Source organism: Accipiter gentilis, chromosome 2, assembly GCF_929443795.1.
Source record: "Accipiter gentilis chromosome 2, bAccGen1.1, whole genome shotgun sequence".
NCBI classification, from domain to species: Eukaryota; Metazoa; Chordata; class Aves; order Accipitriformes; family Accipitridae; genus Astur; species Astur gentilis.
The window spans coordinates 8,894,677-8,913,131 of NC_064881.1; the positions used below are offsets into that span (position 1 = coordinate 8,894,677).

An 18,455-nucleotide genomic window follows, 5' to 3' on the forward strand; every position below is an offset into this window, starting at 1 on the left:
TCATGACATACCTGTCAGCAAGGGGTGGAAAATTCTTAACAACTTTATTCAAGCATTGAATAAATTTATCCTGTTGGGTGTTCTGATGATGTTTTAATTGTCTTATGACACAATCATAAACTGGATCTTCAAGTACCTGAAAATGAGAAAGACAGTAAGACAAGCATAGACTTAATGACACATAGTTCTGCTGCTGTACTGTTTCATTCTAGTGCATTTCGCTAGGCAAGATCCACCGGCCTCGTCTTGACATTTACGGTGCTTCATGGCTGCTGTACGTACAGCTGTGCCTACCTGGAACATGTGATTACCTGCTTAAACAATGCATTTGTGAGCTTCCTTTGATTGGTTTGGAACCAACAGCTTAATTTTGAAATACAAGTTCCTTAGTATGCTTATATAAATAATAAGTAGCTTCTCATTCGGTATGGCAGACTTCCAAGTAATGAACATAAAACACCAGAAATTTTTAGTGAAAAGGTGAAAAATAATCAGCAATCTTCACTTATTGTCAAAGAAATAAGCTTTGTATAGGATAAAACATTTGCAACATCTTTGCTCTTTTATTCAAAATACTGCTTATAATGGAGCTTGGAAGACTGAAAGAGAAGACTGCAGGAATTCAATTTATGAAATATGCTCTACAAACTGTGAAAGAACAACCAGAATGCAATTAAGTGAGGAAAGAAGCAAGAATAGTAGCAAGAGAAGTAAGAATAACCTACATCAGACTAATAATCCACCTAGCCAATATCTCAGTATTTTTTTCTCCAACAGGAGCTGCAGAATGATATTTAGGGGGAGCACATGAGCCCAGCTGCATACTGTCCTCCTTTTCTCTCATACAAGCCAGCACACATCCATCATTAGATTAAGGATCTCAGAGTGTACATTGTTGTCTATTGTTTTTAGAAACTGTTCATGGATTGATTTATTTTTTTGGTGCATGAATTTGTGTAATTTCTCTTTGAACCTGCTGATGCTACTTACCCCAGAACCTCTTCTGGCAACAAATTCCCGAAATTCACTAACTGTTGCATAAGAAGTACTTCCAGTATCTGTCTCAAACTGATTTCTGTGATCATTAAGCACTATCCCCTAGTTCTAATACTGTAGAATTTAGTGAGTAAGTTTTGCATTCACCTTATCCACTACCTAGAAAATACCTGGATTCAAAGTTAAATGAAATACCTTTAAATTTTACAACACCCTCAGACACAGATATTCAAAAGGTAGTCCCAAACCTACCAACTTGCATTCCCCCCTCCCCCTCCGCTTTAAAAATCCCCAACTTTAAATGTACCATGCCAGTGTTGCTGGTTGGCAAAAGCTGAACAAAGCCTCAGAAAGAGACCATTCACTGTTAGCTCCAAAACAGCAGGGCAAAGACTCTGCACTTCGTCTGCTCTCAAATTCTTTTCCTCTTGAGTTAATAGTTTAAATCTTTAATTCGATCTGTTGGACAAAGACTGTTGAGTTTTAAATACATTTGTTTTTGGAGCTGAATTGAGTAGTCATATAAAAGATGTACATAGCATTAAGACAGGAATGGTCAAACACACAATACAGTTCACTTACATTTTCTCTCTCAGCAATGTAACGAAGAGCGAGTCCCAACACTTCTGCTGCAGCTGCATAAACTTCTTTATACTTTAATAACCCCATGTTGCTGGTCAAAGCCTGAAAATACCTAACACAAAAGGTAGACCTGCTGTAAGCCACTACTCCAAGCATCCAATTTTAAACTGAAAGAAAAAAATTCACCTGAGCTACCTAGGGGAACAGTAACTGCTTTTAAAAGAGCTGAATGCAGCACAACATGGATTTTCCACCTGCATTGTTTCAAATCCCTGCTTTAGCAATTCCCAACTTTGTTAAATCCCATGAAACTGCAACCCTGGGTCCACTGTAAAAAAGCTTACATCCTTCTCCATATTTTCCAAAGTAAGTGTGGTTTGCAGTTTGCAGCTAGAAAAGCATTACATCTGACAGACAATAGCAAAGGCATGATGGGACAAACGATTCCAACAAGCAATTCAGCTCCCATCCAGCTTCATACTGACAAGTTAGACTTGCTCTCTTTGTCTTAAGCTTTTAACAAAATCACTTGCCGAAAAGTTGCATTTCTCACCTGACACGATCTATTTCACACTTTGGGTCAAAGGGAGGTAAATTGTTAGCAAGAACAATTCCTAGCAGCTGAATTCCCACTGAATTGTCCTTTGTATCAGGGTCTCCACGAGAAAACTTTTCAAATATTAAACTGTTGGATAAAAACATACAAGTAATTATATACATGAAACCCCCAAAATATACACACCATAAATCACTCACTCTCTGTGTATATAGACACATACACACATACAACCCCACCAAAACCAGCAGAAAGTACGTATATATGCATATACACACCCACCAAAACCAGTATAAAGCATATATTCAGAAAGAAGTATTTAGCTTCAATGAAGAAGTCTTTGCACACAAAAAATAAAACCAAACCAAAAACCTCAAACCTAAAGAGAGATTGTAAGCCCACACAAATTCTCTGCAACAAGTTCAGGAGCACAGCAGGTCACAGAAGTCTTAGTAAGAGTGCACCAATTTTCAGTGATAATACCCAAAATTTCAAATAAAACATAAGTCTTTGCAGATATTACTCCTGCTTTTGTTGTTGCAGTTGTAATCCTCTACATGGTCATCCCTGGGTCTCTCCTTGTTTTACAAATCAAGTTACAACCTTTGGAGAGTTCAGTTCTGAAGTTCTACTGTCAACTCTAGGGACAAAAAGTTTACTATTGCAGCTGAATTTACCTTTTCATCTCCCTTGATAACATTCACTTATATTCTTGAAATATTGATAAAAGAAAGCAACTGTCTAAATGCTTACCTGTAAGGTATGGAGAGACAGTTCTTCCAACACTCTATAACTGTCTTTATGATTTCCAGATTGTGTCTGAACACAGCTCTTTTTTGGTGAAAGGCATTCCTCATGAAGAATTCAAGCAATCTGTTAGCTAAAATCTCATCTTTAATATTCCCCTACAATAAACAGGAGCAAAAATAAACATAGTGACTCCAACATGAAGACATATATTGTTTTATGAAACAAAGCAAGAAAATAAGCTAATTTTGAAGTTAATTTCTAAAAGAAACAGTGGACTCATGTAGAAAATTATTATAAGTGCATAATAAACTCACTCATTCCTTATCAAATATTCACAATAATAATAAAAATTAATTTCACATTTCCTTACTTTGGGAGTGGTTACACTTGTCCAGGAAAGGATAGTAACTACTATTTCCACTACCATGTAATGAATCCCTTCTCCTCCATTATTCCCAGAAACAACAAGCTGCAGCAATGGACCAAGCCACTGCTTTGCATAAGGTCGGAAAACCTAAGAAAAACAGAAGAATCAGTGATCAAGTACAAATTATCCAACCATTCAATAACTTGTTATTCAATAATCATTACAGGTTAAGACTGCTAAATCAACTGCTTATCACTTTGCTTAACCTCTGAAACAACAACTACAAAAATTTTAAAATAACTTTAAAATAAAAAGTATCCATAACTACATTCCTCAATTCTGCTTAGAAACTTTTAACCAAATATTCACATAAATTATTTCACTTGGGCCCACATAATATGGCTCTCACGCAGAAAACCTGTCCCTAAAGGATTTGAAAGAGTATGCCATTCATCTACCCTTCCATTTCAGACAGCTTTACTAAGAAAGTAGTATTAAGAGGGTATAAAGCTTCTTGAATTAATTCTGAAATTCAGCCTTTTTGTATTTTGTATTTGGAATATTTCAGACAGAAACATTATACTTTAAAATCAGTATATGAAATAGGGCGAGAATGTTTTACACAAGCATGAGACTTAGAAAACGTTTCTTCTCAGGCAAAGACACATTATGGTATCTTAATATCTTTCTGCAACCAGAACATCATTTAGCTCTAAGGGTTTCCATAAGACTCATTTGTGACCATTAAAAAACCATTATATTTGCTTCTGCAGAGATGGCAAACATAATCAGCCATACCTCTTGCCCAGTATCAATGAATCACTTACTTATAGTTTACAGAAGACACATATTGAGGACACCCACCCTCTACTTACAGAGATAGAGTTTGCGAGAAAAAGTATTTATATTACATTCAAAATACTGACACTACCTGGAATTTTGGGTTATGAATGCACTCCCTTTTATCATGGCAAACTACTCAATTTGAATGCCCCAAAAGTCTCAGCTGATGAAATAGTCTACCCCACAAGAATTACACAGTTGATATTGTAATACAATTTGTTATGTGAACAGAAAAAATATGACAAAAATTACTCACATCCTCAGTATTAACAATAAGTTTTGCTATGAAGAGGCGAATATTTAGTGGTACTGATGGGTTTCCTAATTTGCCATGCAGAAATTTCATCCAAAGAGGAAGATCTACTGGAACTGTCCCCTGAAATTTAAGAGATTACCAAAGTCAACTCACTCCTTGGAACACACAGGCTTACCAAACCAAAAAGCCTCCAGCTTGAGCCACACAGGTCTCATTATAACATAGCCAAGAAAATTAATAAATGAAGGGATTCAATCATGATCCCCTTTTTTGGTATAATTAGTGAAAAAAATGCCAACTTTTTGGTTAATACTGGCCTCTTCCACTTTGGGTGTGATCTGGTTCCTCTGCATATGTTTAATCAGAGTGGTCATAGAAGCCATACATTCATGTTGGTTGAGTTCGTCCATTTCCAGTTCCATCTCATCATTTAAAACCATGTATTCTGTGGCCTCCTGAAAAGAAAGTGTTACTATGATTAATAACAACACTATTTTTCAAAAAATCTTGATAATGCCATGAGTCATTCTGATCTTATCTGTGTTCACAGATTTGACTATACGCTCAGTGTGCACAACAGGAAATACATCAAATGTGTTGTTTAAACAGACACCTCCCAAATATATGTACCAGCTGTGCCCATCTTTTACTTTGTGCTGATAGATGTCAACCTCATGTTACTCTGACTTTACTACCTGCCAGGATAGGTGTGGCAACTGCTGGAAGCAAGAAGAGTTAGCTGAACCTCACAGAAATTATTTCATTTCATAGCTGAATGAACATGTTAAAACCTTTGACAGGGGGAAAGCCTTATTTTTACGGATGTGCTGTTTCACACTGCCTAGCAACCACAGCAGCTCTCTCTCTTGCTACACAGAGTAAATCACAAAAGAAAATTGTTCATAGTTAGAAATTACAACATTACTACACAAAGCAAATAGGAAGTGCACTTCTCCTTAGCTTCACTGCAGCTAAAATACCTCCTTGCTCCAAAACTTGGAAACAGTTTATCTTTACCAACATTAACAGTTATTTTGAGAGATTGCATCTTCAGTGCCTATGACACTTTTACAAGCTTTCTTTCTGTTTTATAGCAGATATCTATCCTATCAGTATTACTGTTGATGAGACACTTCTTGACTGCAGAAGGAACACAACTTCAAGTCTTGGAAAATATTAGATGCTGTTCTTCCAAAAGCAACACTTAAATACAAGGTGCCACAACAGAGATATAAAAATAACACCATGTCTGATCATTTATTCCATGCATTTGATACAACCAGCTTGGTCAAGTGCCTTCCAAAGACCGAAAGAAGGAAATGAGGAATCCAGGTGCCTAACAGCAAAATACAACCATCACAGGACAACCCAGGATAACCCTGAGTGCACACAAAGTCACAAGCCACCTTCTTACACCCAGCCTGGACTTCACTCACTCAACTTTAGAAACCCAAGGTAGGGCATTGCTTTTCTCCTGCTGTAGACAGTGGAGAGAGGGAAGAAGAAAAATGACAGACGGAACACAGCTCAAGTCCCCTCCCTCATCTTCTGGAGGAACCCATCCTCAGTCAAGTAGAACAAACATAAGAGACTGGAAATTTCATTCTCAACCCCAACAGACATACGTAATTGCTAGAAAGCATAAAACGTTTCTTCGTCACAGCACATAAGTCGCTAAATTACCTTTCTCCTGAAATGAGTGCTGCTAGCTGTAACATCTTGGGAGCTGTAAGAAAAACCTTGCACTCCAGTAGAAAAATCAAACTGACTCATTTCCTCACTCAAACTGCTATCCATCATGTATGATGCAGAAGCTAAATACTTGGGTTCATCTAAATAGGAAAAAGAATAGACCATTAATCAAGGTAATTACAAGAAACAAAGCTTTATTGGCCACTAAAACTTGAGGATAGGTAGAAATTGGCTGTTAGATGAAGTACATTGAATGCTTTTATTTGTTCCTGCTACTGTAGAAGCCAATTAGCAACACATCAATGAACAATGTATGAAAGATGAGAAGGCATTTTTTTCATAGTCATAAATGACTTTCATACCCTGATCACTATTCCCTGCATCTCTGGCCTCCTTTCTAATAGCAATGTACCGCTTCTTCCTTTCCAGAGGCACCTAAACAGCAACAAATAGTTTGAAAATTAATTTAAGGTTTTTTATTTACAGTTTATTTACAATTATTTATTTACGGAACTGCCAAAAAATTATCAAACCCATTTAATATAGTCATTTACAACATGGGATTTCTGTTCATAATTAATGCTACAGAACAACAGCTAAATTACTTATTCCTACAGCTGTTCATTACCAGAGTAAGTGTGCTAAAAAGTACATTAAAGTCACATGCACTGCAGGTGCGTTCTGAATTTCAAGTCTGGATTTCTCTCAGAAAAATCTATTTTAAAACATTAGAGGAGTACTCAATTTTTTATTCACTATGGAATCCTTTTTTTCTCTATGTGAGAATTGACCTGGTCTACAGTGACTACACTGTTAAAGCCATACTAATTTTTTATTCAAGAACACTAAAGCCCAGAAATTCCACTCACCTCAATTTCTACAGGAAATGTATACTGACGCTTCAGGTCTATCAAATTTTCCAAAATCAGCAAGTTCTGCAAACCGAAGCACGTTTGGAAATACCAAAATTATAATGCTGCACACAATAACAATTCCTCTGAATGTATTTTATTTCTTCTTAAAAACAACAGATTAACATACAATATAGAAAATACAGCACATTTTCTCTTCTAGATCAACGCTTTAAAGAAAATTTTGCTATTCACCTACTCAAGAATTGACAGCACAGACAATGTGCTCTGTAAAGAGGGTATCTCTTATTGAAGTATATTCTAAGCACTGGAGAACTTAAATGAGTTTTCTTCCTCGTATTTTAGAAAACTGAGAGTGGAGAGAAAACAGGGTAAATATATCACTACTTCACCCATTCCCAAACAGATGGTAAAACCTTCATCAGCAATTCAAATTGCATGAAGGATGCAAGAAAGTCAGCTATGACTTCTTCTACTGCCTCACTGGGTAATTTGTTAATATAATTGCATATCATTCAGGTTTGATTCTTTGATTTATTGCAATCAGGTAAAGTCACTTGCATCTCATGCTCTGGAAGCCTTCTAACAGCAAGAACAGCTTCTCACCTTTTCTGATTTTTCTGTAAAAAGAAAGCCTTGATAAAATTTACTTTCAGTGAAGACACAACTGATAACAGCAATAGCACAATTATACGCTGCACAGTGATACTGTCTCCTCTTCTCCAACAGCTGACTCTCTCCTGCCATGTTTTCTGTAAATGCATCATAGCATGACCTTAAAATACAAACAGGCAAGAAAACACCATCAGAAGTCTTTTTTTTAAGAAGCACAGGAAAGGCCCCAATCAGAGACCAGTGAATCAACAGAATTTCAAGTGATCTTTATTATTATAGCAATATCAGCATTAAACCACCTCAGACTCATTCAAGTTCTCCACAGGTATATCATGCTAAAATGGAACCACTCAGCAATAACAAAGTCAACTTCCCCAAGTATTTATGCAGCAGTCCTTAATGTCAGGAACATGATGATAGGCTATTTTCAGATAAGATGGAGATATGTTTCAACACATGCATAAATCTCTCTCATGGCCCTTTCCCAAGAAATTATGGACAAGCATGCTAAGCTATGCTATAGATTAGCCAGAGAAAAGCAGTTTAGATGCAATTTTTATAGGTCTTGTGCCAATAGCCATTTATAGATCTTCTGCAAATCTGTCAAGAAATTCTTTGAAATCCTCATAGGACATAGTATTGTAAAATAATATTTAAACAAAACAAAAAAGAACATTAATTCAAGCATCTTATATTTTTTTCCAGAATATTAAATAAACTAAATAGTATTAAATAGCATATATATTATTAACCTTTCGTCCTCCTCTGCAGTGGTGATTAAACCAAATTGCACCTACTGGGTGTGCTGCTGTATTATGAAATTTAAATGAAATCCATCCCATCTTCTCATCAATCGTATAAATACCTATCTTACAGCACAGAACCATACTCGTAAAACTGTAAGTATACTGAAACTGAAATTGTGAAAACACAAATTAAAGGGCAAGAATCATATTGAAAAGCAAAATAAAAGCACAAGCTTAACAAATAGAAAAAAAATTGGCAAAAACAGGAGGCAAAAGTTATCGTGACATAGGATTATAGTCTATGCTAGAGATCATTCTATCAATGCAAATTCAATATCGTGTATTCCATTTAAAAATCAAAAGCTACATCACAGATTACATTTACCCTTTAACAAAATCAATCTTCTGCTTTATATGGCATACTTAAAAAGTGTATCTGCCCAAAACCTCATTAGAAATTAAAAAGAAATAAAAGAAATAATAGTCTTACTTTATTAGTGTCTTGGTAAGTTCATTTCCTTCTACACTCATGGAGCCACAGTAAGCCTGGTTAATTTTTGAGTCCTTGGAGTAAACATCCTCTTTTGAAAGACGCACATACATCACTTCTAGCAGCTTGTAATACCCCATTTTCTTGGTGACTTGTGTATCAAAAGCATATTTATTGGACTGGAAACAAATAAGCAAAACCTCAGAAAGAGGTTTCCTGGATCCTTCCCTTCCTAAGTAGCTCCACAGTTACTCTAGTTTCTACTGAACAGCCTTCAGCTTACTTCGACCTTCTAAAACAGAGAGAAGAGCTGATGATAAGATGACTAACAGATTCTGAGTTCCTGGGTAAATACAGTTATTAAAATTATGCTGACATGCTCTTTATGAGGTAGGCTGTCTTAACTACAATTGGCCTAAGTCATTATAGTGATACTGGAGTAAAATAAGTAGAATACCAAGTAAAAGCTCAGACTCATAACACCTGTAAGCAAAACATACATACCTGTCACCATACTGGATATTGTTCATCAGTTTCTTTATGAACCTCACTTTGGTGACAACATTTGCAGCAACAGAAACATGTACTTAAGTCTTGGGTTTAGCTTTTTTTTTAATAACTATTACTAAATTTGGATGATTTCAGCATCTTGTTTGTCCTGCTGCCTTTAAAGAGCTACATCAGCAAAACCATGGGAGTGAAGAACTACAGCAAGAGCAGAGACCTCCACTGACAACAAAATCACTGCATGTAACTATACTCTAAATTGGAGAATAGGCTGTAAACAGAGGAAGGAAGATCTGTGCTCCTAATCCCTTGCTGAAGGATCTTTGCAATGATTAGAAGAGGCATTTCCTTCTCTAGAAGTAAGGCACCTAAATTAAGAGCTTTCATTACAGAGGTTGAATATCTCTCTCCTACAATGTAATAACAGGCTACAATTTTATACAGCTTTTATATTTCAAAGTTAGAATGGGTTTTTGCTTTTGACAGAACTCCAGACCCCTTTAGATATATATAGGTAACTTTCCAACTTCAATTTTTATACACAGTAGATATGCAAACATAGATGAACTTCAAAGGAACAGTGTGTTGGGGAATAGAGAAAAGTTTCTCAGAAATAATCAAACTATGTAATTGGCACAAACTTCTGTTTCAAGATACAGAAAACTGCAAAGCAAATGGTTTCAGTTAGTGTTTCCACTCAAAAGTTAAGCAAAATGTACACACCAATGCCAATACCAACATTTTATTAGACCTTCCTCAATCCTAAAAAAAAAAAAAAAAAAAAAAAAAAAAAGTAGTTCATACCTTTGTAAACCTGGAATTAAGTGTATCCATAGCCTGTACTATAATCTTGCTAAAGAATTCTCTCAGTGCATCCATGCTGCAGTGCCACAAGAGAGTGAGGAGGGAGCGATCCATAAATGCTTGACGAGTAGTATTTGAAAGAAGGTCTTCACTCTGGAACATTTTGTGAACAGTGTCCAACAGTATCACTTGTTTGTCAGTTGTGCTCCTAAACAAGATGGAAATCTCAAGATGAAAACTCTTTTACCAGACTCCATTTATGTCTCAAACTGCCATGACATTTAAAATTTTTATTGTCTGCATTCAAACCCTCTTGAGTTATCATCCTACAAGACACACAAGATCAAGTTAAATTGCCACTTATTGTGGAGCTCTCCAAAGAAAATCTCAGCTTCTTACTCTCCAACAGATAGTAAACTTGTTTGTATATCTTTGTTAGTTTAATCCAAAAGCAATCATTACTTTTCTCAGTTCCTTTTCGCTGACCAACCTAAAAAAAAAAATAAAATTTATCTGGTACACGTGAAGGATAGAGGCAAACAAGAAGGAAAAAAAAGGAGGCTTCACTATTATCAGGTCCTTCTGTGGCCAATGAAGAATTCCACTATTAGATGAACTGTTGTTCTGAATAATTTTATAAAAGCTAAAATTTCAAAAATGGGATTTGGGCATAAGGTAAATGACTTTGTCCAGGAAACTACATGCTCCAAAATAGTCACCACTTAATAGTCCGTCATGAACTGGAATGCTTGGTTTGGAAGAGACTGAAGACCTCTTCTGTGGACAGAGCATGTTTGTGTCTACAATTTACCACCCTTGAAACATTCAATTAAATAAATGTGGTGGTATATTTTCAAAAGGGTTGAACAAAGTAATTCACTGTCAGTTTTAAGTGCTATTAACTTCAGTAATCACGTGGTTGTACAGGGATAGCAAATACAGGTATGACAATCAATTACTATCTTCAACTAAATTCTGCCAGAACAAGCTAATTCACAGAAGGCTTTACGAAATTTGCCCAGGTATTGGAAGTGTCATGTAAGAGTTGGTGCCAGTTGTTGACACTTCAAAAATATTTTGGAAATGTGAAGACAAAAGCAAAATCTGAATTAAAAATATTATGTAAAACTTTATGGTGTAAATCATCACTATAAGGACAACATAATAGAAGAAGCACATTTGCTTCAGCAAATATCAATGAGAACAAGAGCAAAATCCAATAGACTAAACTCACCTTCTAGAAATTCTTTTGAAGCTGGCTTGAAATGAGCCCTCCATGAAATGTCTATGGTCCCTACAGAGGGTTTCTGTCATCAACTGCAACAGCATTGGACTCTGAGACAATTCTAATGCATCTAAAAACTGAAAAAGAAGTAATGCATAATATAAAGAGCCACACTGGATCAAATCAATTCAATCTAATTATGTAATTAATTTTCAATGCTGATCAGAAGCAGATGCACAAAAGGATATGTTTATTTAATGTGTATCTGTACATGAAACTTCTGGATAAAGACATAACTCAGAAACAGAAAAGTCGATTTCCTTAAGTGAACTGAGTGTTACCCTCTTTAATTCCAGATCCTGTGAAACATTGTTTCAAGATTTCAGTTCATTCAGGCTTCTAATTACCTATTTGTTAAAAATACTGACCTTCTTAATGCAGTCTACATAGTTATTGTGCTTCAAGGTTCCCTTGGGAAACTCATCAGAGCTCATTGGAAAATTGAAAGCTACAAGTTGATCAAGAGCGTTCTTAAGGTCATTAAGTTTTTCTCCAGTCAAATTAGTGAAGAAGGGGAGAATTATCACTGCTTGGCCCTGAAGAAAGAAAAAAAAGCAGCATCACACTAAAAAATAAATTATTCTCTAACTATAAAGCAAACTGAATAGAACGACAAAATAGCAGCAGTGACTGTGCTTAGTGATCCAACAGCTCAGTGTACTGATAAAGATATATTACGTAGCTGCTCATCTTTCAGGTGCTAGTTCAGAAAACAGCTTTGGTCATTGCTGAGTTAAAATCTAATTAATTTCTCATGGCTGACATGGCTATGAGTAAGACCTCATCGGTTTTTTAAGCAAGCATCCATTCTCACACAAGTCACTGATTTAATGTACCACCTGTCAGCTAAAGCAAGATCCCAAGCTTTATTTATTTCAAATGTACACGAAAGTACAAAACACTGTCTAGCTAAAGCTAGGCTAGCAGAGCAGCAACCATGCAAAGTTGTTTCTCAAGTACAAAATTTTTCACCTTCTAGTCCAAACCTTACGCTCCAGCTTCTTTTGAAACTTCCCTTTTCAGTATGCAGTACTCTATCTCCCTCTCCTGACCAAGCCACATATAGCAGTTAATCCATTAGCAATGTTGCATACTTGCAGAAATGGCCATTAAAATCATGGCAGATGTTTGTAATTTGACCTGTAGGAAATGCCACTCCTTACTAAAAGCCTGAGTAGTTGTCATTTCTCAAATGAACACTTTGGAGTTCTAAACAATTTGCAACCAACAGTAATTTTTTTCCTAAATATTACAAGCCTTTCATCTGGGCAAGAAAAAAGAAAAAGAGCACCTAAATCAAAACATGACACCTGTGACATTGCCTTCTTCCTGAAGAACAAAAAGGATGATTTACAATTTTTAGGATGTTGAACAAGAGAATAAAAACTGAAGTGGTGTCCATGTTACCATAGAAACTAAGGTAAAATTTAAGCCTAATAACAGGGAATTTCATAAACAAATAACATTCTAATCTGAGGAGGGTGGGGAAGCTGCTGTAGTGAGCAATTTACCTTAAGATTTAAGCCTAAATTCTGATCAGTAAGTAGACTGGTATAGGTATTAAAAACAGCTGTAAATGCTTCATGATTGGTATTGAAAGAAACAGAAGAGTCTATCTGGAATGACAGAAGAAGTAAAAAAAATTAGGATTTTTTTTTTTTTTTTTAAATAATCAGAGATCATTGTATTAATGAGCAATAAAAACCCATGAGCTATAGAATTGTTTATTTTAAAAAATACACTAAATTAACAGAAAGCACATATGGAGCAATTTTGGTTTTAAAAGGACTATCAAAAAGAATTCTAAAAGCTTCTACACAGTACAAACAAAATCATAATGTTGGATATTTTCCAGTTCAGAAAGATATTAAGCTCCCTCCCAAAGCCAGATTTCCTACTGGTCACTTCACTGCCAGCTAATACAGCAATACAGCTCACATTCTGTATCCTAACACATACCTTTAAAACAATTCAAGTTTAAAATAATTAATTATAAAAAAAAGAAAAAAAATTTCTCAATAAGTGATCTTTGTGTATATTTGCAAACAGCTATTTTTACAAGTTCCTAAAAAAAACCCAGTAGGGTAAGTAGATAGATTATGTTTTCAAAATAAATAAAGAAAAAGATGACCAAAACCCCAAAGTAACAGAAATTAAAGGTCTTTGAAATAAAGATCTTTCTGCAGTCTGTTGATATGGGTAGAACTCCTCCATTGTGACTTGCTGGATGCCAACATAGCAAAGAAAGTTATTAGAGGCTGTACAGTTTCAAAGCTTACTCTCTGCACTTGTTCCCATTGTCCAGAAGGAAAAGAGAAAGCTAAAACATAAGAGCAGTTTAAAAAAAAAGGGATGGGGGAGGGGGGGACAGTCAGAAAGAAGAGCAAAATCTAGTAATTTCTGCCTGTCCAAATATTTTTTGTACTTCGCAAATAAAAAAAAAAAAAGAAATCAGATTCAGATAGCCTTAATTTTTTTTCCTTTTTTTTTCCCCCCAAACATAAAATATTAGAATGAAATAGCATTTCTTTAAACAAGATACAATTCCCACAGAATTGCAAAGCTACCTGGATTTTATGAAGCAACACATACCTGCAGAACTTTAGCCAGCAGGGTCAAGACTGCCATTTTGCTCTCGGGAGCTGAACCTTTGGCCCACCAGCTGTCAAGTTTCTCCCAGTTTCTTAGTACAGTTGTGACCAGTTTCACTCCTTGCTGCTTGCGTACAGTACGCTCCCTAAAACTCTGATCTAACATGCCATTCAAAATGCTACCAACCTGGAAGGAAAAGCAACAGGTAGATTCTTGCATCCCAAATGAAAGCATGATGGGAATCTCTTCATTGGTATGAGCAATCATAAAAAAAACCCCAAAGCATCACATAGCAATGCTAGATTTAAATCTCAAAAGGATACAGAAGTCCCTCTGCAGAAAATTAAAAGCACACACTTTAAAAAAAAAAACCAAACCAAACTTCTATCCAATTTACTCGTTTCATTCAGAGTACAATGCAGCAATTCCCTCCCATACATTTTGTATGAATATGGAGAAATAAATGATAATCCAGGATAACTAAAGATCAATACTTGAAAATTTTAGCTAGTGTGAAGCTGAGAAATAGCACATATACTAAATTATTTCCATACATTTTGAAAAGAACAATAAACCATGGCATACCAGACAGGAACTAAGTATGTTTCAATCTCTTTTCTTCAAAAACTAATGGTCATTGACTTCCAAACCCAAGCTCTACATTCTGTTCTCGAATAGTTGGCAACCACCTAACAAACTGGATTTCACCAGATTTGGATGGATACAGTAAAATAAGCCTTACTTTTTCTTCCTGTACGTTACAAATGCATAAAACTAAAAAGAATATACATCTTCTCAAATGTAATCCATAATATTTTTTTTTAAGAAGTCAAAGACAAAAAGCAGACAACAGAAAAGTGTGTATTTGACCCAATTTGGCTATTTACCTTAATTAAATTAATGACATGAAGACTTTTAACGCTACTGCCACACGTAGCCAGTGTAAATTAGTAGCCTATAATTTATCAGAGATACTTTTAAATGTAAATCTATTGTGGCACACTCTGCACTGGAAACACTACAAAGTCATCACAAGAACCAGCCTTTTAAAACATATATACATCTTTCTACAATCAAATTGAACAATTTCTGGTATCACAAAAAATTATGCTCCCAGTGTTTTAAAATGTTACTTGGAAGTAACACCTTTAAGCATAACATCTTGGATTAAAAAAAGATCCAATTATTTTTTAAAGGATGATCTCCTTTCCTGAACATCTTTTTAAGCAAAAGGGAAAGTGGACTTTTGACCTTTCTTTTTGACCCTTCTGTTGGTCAGAAGTACTGAGAGAAGGCTTCTCAATTATAACACATTTCCTTCGTGGACCTGAAGGTGAGCTCTGCATTAGTAAGTAGTGTGGACCAACAGGAGAAAATCTCTTAAGCAAAACAAATAGTGCTGAGACCAAGTACATGACAACTACCCTGTATTTATTTCAGGTCACGGCAGGCTGTGTGTGTGTGTATGTCTCTCTTTTTAATACTTTGACCTAGTTCTGCTCAAGTCTTGAGGACTAAATGCCCACTAGTGGTTGGAGTTAATCTTCCAGTTTAGTTTTATCCAAACCAAATCCAGTCCACATGCTCTGGGACCACCCTGCAATCAAAATCAAAGCACAGTAAATGGGAACAATCAGACTTCCTTTGAAAGGACATTCTTGATCTGAAGTATTATGCAAAAAAATCCTGAAATTCATAGATTTCAGTATAGGTAATAGGTAAGCACCTTCCACTCGGTTTGGCATGAGATGACATACAGCCTAAGTTATGTCAGGTTGCCAGAAATCATGAAGGTAGCACCAGTAGGCCACGACAAAAAGATAAAAAAAATAATATCAGTGTAATGCTGTCCAAAGTGCCACTAAATGTACTTTTTCCCCACTATACACTCTGTAACAACAACAGAAAAAGTGTTACTTCTAACATTCCCATTTGACTTTGTCCTTTTAAAGAAGTAGTCCAATACCATTTGGGGATTGTTGACAGATGATTCCATAAGCTGGACTATGGTCACATCCAGGTTTTTCAGCAGCTGTTGATTAATGGTTTCTGAGAACAGGCTGTAGAAATATTGTCCATGAGAGAAATTGATCAGGTTCTCCTGGGATGTTCCTGATAGTGGCACAGATAACACTACTGTGTTCAACAGCAGACTTACTAGCTCCTCACACTGTGAAAATTAATGTACAAACACAAAAGTTATCTCAAGCACATTAAGTTTCACTAATTTCTTAGAAAAGCGCATGAGTTTTTTTAAAGCTCCCATCCCAAACTGTTTTATGTTACCAGAAAGAACAAAAAGCACAAACAGAATACTGAAATGCTTGTTATCTACAATTGTCACTCAATTAAGCCCGAGAATCATTATAGCTCCTCTGTAGGAGTGTGAATAAACCAGCAACCTCTTCTACCCAAAATATAGGTAGAAGACTACTGATGATGAGTATTAAATGATGATTATTAAAACTGGAGAACCATATCCTACCTGGTCATCAATAGCAAAGGCTAGCTGTAGGAGTCTATCAGCTAATTGCTTACTACTGACATCTAATGATGGAAGAGATATCCTTTCACCCCCAGGTGCAATGCCTTTATAAACAACTGAAAGAAGCTTAGAGCCAACTGAGAAATGAGGCCCTTCATCCTACGGAAATAAACAAACAAACAAGTGACAATTAATATAAGCTGAAAAAAATAACGTAAAGGTCTTCCAATCCATCCGTATAGCTAATTAAAACACTTGAACTCCAGGTCATTTTCTTATAAAGTGATGCAAATACACCATGACAAGACACCTTTCTAACTGAGGAACAAGATTTTTAACAAGACAACCCTGTTGTGTGCAAAGTTCAGAACAAACTAACAGTAATTTGAAAATCTTCAAAAGATTCTGATCCTCCCCCAGTTTTTTTTCAGGTTACACCATTACTACAGAAACAAAATGAACAGCTTAGTCAAAATGGGTGGGCCACAAAAGGTAAACCATGCAGCTCCTTGAATATCACCATCCTACAATCACAGCTCTAGCTTTTGTTTAGACATAGAGGATGGGTGGCAAACACCCCAGAGAAATTATTTTGTTACTTGTTAAATATAGCCTTGCTCACCAGTAGACAAATTTTCTCAGTCCTTGTGGCTGTTGCATAGCCTGTTTTCCTTCAATTGCCCAAAGTAAAATAGAGATTAACTACTTAGTAGAAAGAAACTTAGTAAAAAGAATTCGAGTAATATAGCCTAGATCACCACCTCCCAACTGCTCTCTGTACTGTTTTCCTGCAACTCAGACACACTATATTGCCTCCGACCAGCCAGAAGGTATTCCTTTTCTAATTTCCTTCATCACTTTAATGTTCTCTGTTTAAAAATTGTTGAAAAATTCCTCCTTATAGGATAGTAAATCCTGATTTTTTGAGCTTTCAGTATTGTAAAGCTCACTAAAAGGAAGTTTTAGGTGGATTTTTGTTGCCTCCAGTCCCTCGAAATTGGAGAAAGACAGACATAATTATCAAGATCGTTCAAATCTCAGTATTGTGCTACTCAGATTTGTAGAATAAACATAAAACATTTAATTCTGATCCCATTCAACATCAGCTCTTCACTATTGATTTTGTTTTACACAACTTCTTCATCTGATCTGTTCTCTGTTTTCATACTGGCCTTTTACACAGGAAAAGCTCTTTACTGTATAAAAATATTCACCGTTATTTTCTGGATAAACAATTACCTGATTGTGAAGAACAGAATGAAGCAGGCCAGATTTCTGGAGTTGCTTGCAGGCAGAAAGGACAGCACTAAACCTAACTTGATCAAAACGAGCATCTGAATTAAACAGATCAACAGAACAAAGGTCCTCAAGGCTAATGAGGAAAGAGAAGCAATAACATTACATTGGTGGGGAGCTCCATGTACAACCATACACAACATTCTTTACTTCCCATTTTTCACAGTGAGTGGCATTTGTTCTGGATTCATGCTTACCAGAAAGCCCCTACTTACCTCTGCAGTGTGATTCTTTTTTTTATGCACAGTCTGAAAGATTCCTTATAAGGAGATTTCATCAAAGCTTTCATGAGTCTCACTGAAATATCCGGGAGATTTTTCATGACTTGCACATCAGCTGTGTTAAAGCCTATGTGTGATGGATCACACACTGTCATCACCAGAAGCTCTATAAGGCTTGCATTAAGCAGTTCCTTCTCAAGCAGCTAGAAAGAATAAAACATTAAATAAAAGGTTTATTTAAATATTCATTTAGATTCCCCTATCTTATTCTTCATAGCTTATCACTAGTCCTTCTATCTAAAATGACACCAAACACGGAACAGTAACTATTCTCATTAAGCAACATTCTTTTTCTCTAGGAAAGGTCTGATTTTCAATCAATCGTGCTAATACACAGAAATTAAGTATCTATAAAAATATACATAGGATATATGCTATCTCAAACTGCACATAAGATCTCTAAGTCCACACAGGCCTGTTTCAGTCTTGATTATACACGT

The 18,455-nt window shown here is 35.8% G+C and overlaps 1 protein-coding gene across 2 annotated transcripts in view; it reads right to left on the bottom strand.

The window, feature by feature from the left end:
- PRKDC (protein kinase, DNA-activated, catalytic subunit) overlaps window positions 1-18,455 on the bottom strand; it is an 88,026-nt gene that overhangs the window by 38,692 nt on the left and 30,879 nt on the right. For both annotated transcript variants that reach the window (XM_049827806.1, XM_049827812.1), the window contains exons 33-53: window positions 17,950-18,158; window positions 17,678-17,810; window positions 16,439-16,597; window positions 15,920-16,123; window positions 13,954-14,139; window positions 12,873-12,977; window positions 11,730-11,897; window positions 11,311-11,438; window positions 10,077-10,284; window positions 8,766-8,944; window positions 7,521-7,689; window positions 6,912-6,977; window positions 6,405-6,477; window positions 6,034-6,182; window positions 4,668-4,805; window positions 4,351-4,470; window positions 3,255-3,398; window positions 2,888-3,039; window positions 2,132-2,263; window positions 1,579-1,690; window positions 12-136 (exon numbers count right to left, since the gene is read on the bottom strand). In XM_049827806.1, coding sequence (XP_049683763.1) covers window positions 12-136; window positions 1,579-1,690; window positions 2,132-2,263; window positions 2,888-3,039; window positions 3,255-3,398; window positions 4,351-4,470; window positions 4,668-4,805; window positions 6,034-6,182; window positions 6,405-6,477; window positions 6,912-6,977; window positions 7,521-7,689; window positions 8,766-8,944; window positions 10,077-10,284; window positions 11,311-11,438; window positions 11,730-11,897; window positions 12,873-12,977; window positions 13,954-14,139; window positions 15,920-16,123; window positions 16,439-16,597; window positions 17,678-17,810; window positions 17,950-18,158 — 3,059 coding nt within the window. The remainder of the gene's footprint in view (window positions 1-11; window positions 137-1,578; window positions 1,691-2,131; window positions 2,264-2,887; window positions 3,040-3,254; window positions 3,399-4,350; window positions 4,471-4,667; window positions 4,806-6,033; window positions 6,183-6,404; window positions 6,478-6,911; window positions 6,978-7,520; window positions 7,690-8,765; window positions 8,945-10,076; window positions 10,285-11,310; window positions 11,439-11,729; window positions 11,898-12,872; window positions 12,978-13,953; window positions 14,140-15,919; window positions 16,124-16,438; window positions 16,598-17,677; window positions 17,811-17,949; window positions 18,159-18,455) is intronic.